The sequence below is a fragment of the Cyprinodon variegatus genome, unplaced genomic scaffold (assembly GCF_000732505.1).
Source record: "Cyprinodon variegatus isolate N-32 unplaced genomic scaffold, C_variegatus-1.0 Scaffold164, whole genome shotgun sequence".
NCBI lineage: Eukaryota > Metazoa > Chordata > Actinopteri > Cyprinodontiformes > Cyprinodontidae > Cyprinodon > Cyprinodon variegatus.
The window spans coordinates 987,701-991,963 of record NW_015150617.1 but is presented as its reverse complement, the minus strand read 5'-3'; the positions used below and the strand labels follow the sequence as shown (position 1 = coordinate 991,963).

At 47.7% G+C, this 4,263-nt stretch overlaps 1 protein-coding gene across 1 annotated transcript in view; it reads left to right on the top strand.

Moving 5' to 3' along the window:
• Positions 1-4,121, top strand: part of LOC107086865 — a 7,561-nt gene extending 3,440 nt beyond the window's left edge. The window contains exons 3-4 of the mRNA XM_015378095.1: positions 1,054-1,197; positions 3,878-4,121. Of these exons, the coding sequence (XP_015233581.1) occupies positions 1,054-1,197; positions 3,878-4,121 (388 nt within the window). The remainder of the gene's footprint in view (positions 1-1,053; positions 1,198-3,877) is intronic.
• The last annotated feature ends 142 nt before the right edge of the window (positions 4,122-4,263 follow it).

The window sequence follows — 4,263 nt, the reverse complement described above, 5'->3', positions numbered from 1 at the left end:
CTTTCTTCAACCACATTTGGCCTTTAATCAATTTCTAGCAAGTCGGCTGGTCAAAACGCCCTGCTAGAAATTGATTAAAGGCCAAATGTGGTTGAAGAAAGGTGATTTTTGCCTAAAAAGGACTTGTTCTATTTAAAATAAGATGCTTCTGAATGAAATCAAGTTATATTTGGGCAGATATCCCAAAATATCTACAACAGCTGTTTTTGAAAAAGACACCTTTGCTTTTTTTTTGGAATTTTTTTATTGTTGTTAAGCATTAATATCATCCTGTTTCGATCAATAGCTCTAACGCTGTACAGTGCAGACACTCCAAAATCGCCACACAAACCAAGGGACTTCTGGTGATCATACTACAACAGCTGTTTTTGAAAAAATATACCTTTTTATAACTTTTTGTGAATGAAGTACACAGAGATGCTAGGCAGTTGGGAGTTCTTTATGAAGTATTTGGAATAAATTTAGTCTCATTCTTAGTGTTGTTTTTTGTACATGATGCCACTAAATGTAAACACAATAAATTATTTGCCTTTCCTTGAATGTGTTATTTTGCGTTGTTTCATGATACAGAGAGAGCATTTAAAAAATAAGAGTGTGTTTCACCCGTTTACCTTTGCACAATTATATATCTTCAAAAGAAAATACAGGATAAATCGGCATATAACAAGCATATTTAGATTTGGTTAAATAGGCTCAGATTTATCTACTGTGTTAGTCACTGATAACTTTAAATGCAAACCTTTTCAAAATGGAGGTCTGGTCTTTTTTTTATTGAACCAAAAAACATTATTTACATTTTTTAGTAGGAATCACCACATTTCTTTTTTACATTAAAAAAAGTGTCAGGATTCGGCAGCCTGGGCCATGCAGTTCTGCTGGCTCGGCCTTCTCCACTCTCTCTGCAGGTGACTGTTTGACAGAGGGGCTGGGCGCCTACACCTGTGGCTCATTGAACGGCGTGCGGCAGGACTATAAGAGCTGGACTCAGACAGCAGGAGGATGCCTGAGTGTTAACCGTTGTGGTACGAACCTGTGGCCTCTGTCTTCTGACAGATCGTTATCAGGTCCTCGATCGTTATCAGGTTTTTCCTCTGCTAAATCTGCCCACCTGAGCTCCCTCTGTGGCCCTCCTGGATCCTCCTGCTGGCTCTGTGGAGAAGACTGCCAGGTGCTGCTCGGTCCCGCTCTCAGCCCCTAGTCAGTCTCTCTGTCACCAGCCTCACCAAGGTCAGGCAGTGCCGAGTCCGATCCGTTCTCCCCGGTCCGGTTTCCCTTCTCAAGTGGTAAGCCTTTTTTTCTGTTCGTCAGGTTCTCTGCTCGGTACCCTATCTTAATCACTTCCTCCCACCTCTCTCCTTCCTCAAATCCGAGCGTCCCCGGTCCATGCTTCACTGCTCTGTGTCTCTCTAGCTTACTCATCCCATGCTGTTTTTGTCTGGTTTAAATAAAACAACCTAAAACTGCCTCCTGCCTCCGAGTGTGATCTGCATGTGGGCCTAGCACCTAAAACCCAACATGACAGAAGAACACTCAGGCCAACCCTACCCAGCAGACACATTGGTCGGGCGTTAACTGCCCGCTAGGACCAAATTCGGGGCTTAGAATCAGCGGTTCTAACCATGCAGAATCAATTACAGGGCTTTGCAGCCCAAATCAATCAGCTTACCTCCGTTCTTAGCTCTGGCGTCCAGCCCTCTGCTTCCGCGCTGCCTTCCGCGCTGTCAGCCACGTTGCCTGACCCCGCCCCCGATCCGTAGTCAGCTGTTGTGCCTCCTCCTGTCTACGAGTCCTCCTCACCTAGTCCTGAGAAGTTCTCAGGAGACAGTGGAGGCTGTGGGGGTTTTCTTTTCCAGTTCTCCCTTATTTTCAACCGTTCGCCTCGGTTATATGCCCAGGATGAAGCTAAGATTTCTTTCATTTTACGCCTGCTGACGGGAAGAGCTTTAAGATGGGCTGAGTCCCCCTTCCCTGATTGTCAGCGTCTGGGTTTTTCATTTAGTCAGTTTGTTGACGAATTCAAAATGGTTTTTGGGGCTGAATCAGATGAGGTCCAGGATTCCCGCCGACTACTAGCTCTTAGGCAGCTGGGTAGACGCGTGTCTGACTTTGCTATTGAGTTCTGCACGTTAGCAGCCGCCGCTGGCTGGGAACAGCGTGCGTTGAAGACTGTATTTTTTCAAGCCTTAGATGAATCCCTCAAGGACCAATTAGCCCACCTTGAGGTTCCCCCTTCGTTAAACGAGTTTATTGCTTTAGCCATTCGGCCGGATAATCGGCTTAGAAGCCGAAGTAAGGGTAGGTTGGTGGAATCATCTTTTTTCCGGTCACCTCCACCAGATCGCCTGTCTACTAGTCCTGTAGCGTCTCCCCCATCCCCTCCCGAACCCATGCAGGTGGGACGGGTGCGGCTCTCCCAAAAGGAGAGACAGCATCGGATGAGGGCCAAATTATGTATTTACTGCGCGTCCCCGGAAGATTTCATAAATGACTGCCCCAGGCGGCCAAAAGATTAGGTCCGTTGGCCGTAGCGGAGAGACCGGCGGACCAAAGCACCTATTCCACACCTCCGTGACTCTGTCTCCAGGCAACCATTATTAAGGCGCAGGACACATTTAAGTTGCATGCCCTGATCGATTGTGGGTGTGATTTTTGCTTGATTGATTCCTCTTTTGTTTGTCGAGCTTGGCTCGAGACTGTTCCTCTGCATACCCCCCTCCAGGTTTTGGCCTTGGACGGAGGGGAACTTCCTAAGATCACCCACCAAACCAAACCCATGGAGGTTGTTGTTTCGGGAAACCATAGAGAAATTATGTCTTTCTTTATCTTTCCCGTTAAGCACACTCCACTGGTTTTGGGTTGCTCTTGGTTAACTTCACATAACCCTCATATTAACTGGTCTGATCGACGGGTGGAGTCCTGGTCTCCGTTTTGTCTTTCATGTTGTTTGCTATCCGCCGTTCCTGTTAGCCCATCTTCCATTCATCCTCCAGCGGAGATTGATCCGGAGAACCTCGTGTCGGTACCGGAATGCTATCATGACCTTAAGATGTTCTTTAGCAAATCACAGGCTTGTTCTTTGCCGCCTCATCACTCTTACAATTGTGCCATTGACCTCCTGCCTGGCGCCCCGCTGCGTTCTAGCCGCCTCTATAATATTTCTCAGACTGAACGGCAGGCCCTAGAGAAATATATAAAGGAGTTATTAGCAGCTGGGCAAATTCGTCCTTCGTCCACGCTTCTCGGGGCGGGGTTCTTCTTCGTGGTTAAGAAGGATGGCACCATTCGCCCTTGTATCGATTATCGCGGCTTAAACACGATTACCATTAAGAACAAGTACCCACTGCCTCTTCTCTCCTCCACGCTCGAACCGGTCCAGTCAGCTACCATCTTTACCAAGTTAGATCTACGTAATGCTTAGAACTTGGTTAGGATCGGCCGGGGGGACGAGTGGAAAACTGCCTTTAAGACGCCTCTGGGACATTTTGAGTATCAAGTCATGCCTTTTGGATTATGTAACGCTCCCTCAGTGTTCCAAGCCCTCGTCAATGACGTCCTCCGAGATTATCTGAATCTTTTTGTTTTTGTTTACCTGAACGACATCCTCATTTAGTCATGGAACATCAAAGAACACCGACTCCATGTGCGGCAGCTCCTCAAATGTCTTCTCGAGAACAGACTCTTTGTTAAAGCTGAAAATTTTGAGTTCCACAAGCCTGCAGTCACGTTCCTGGGATTCATCCTGGAGGGGGGGGCGTGTCCGCTCAGACCCCGAAAAAGTTAAAGCTGTCCTCGACTGGCCCATTCCCTCCACTCATAAGGAGTTACAACGCTTTTTAGGGTTTGCAAACTTTTATCAACGTTTCATCCGTGGTTACAGCCAGATCGCTGCCCCCCTCCATGCTCTCACATCCATAAAGGTCCCTTTTGATTGGAATCCTGAGGCTAACTCTGCCTTCTCTGACCTTAAGGATAGATTCTCCCATGCTCCAATTCTCATCCATCCAGACCCCTCCAAGCAGTTCATCATGGAGGTTGATGCTTCGGACACTGACGTTGGAGCAGTTCTCTCTCAGTGTTCGGACCAGGACCAAAAACTGCACCCCTGCGCCTTCTTCTCCTGACGTTTCTCTGCCGTTGAGCGGAACTATGATGTGGGGGACAGAGAGCTCCTAGCAATCAAGCTAGCCCTGGAGGAGTGGCGCCACTGGCTCGAGGGGTCCGAGCAGCCCGTGTTGATTTGGACTGATCACAAAAATCTCGCCT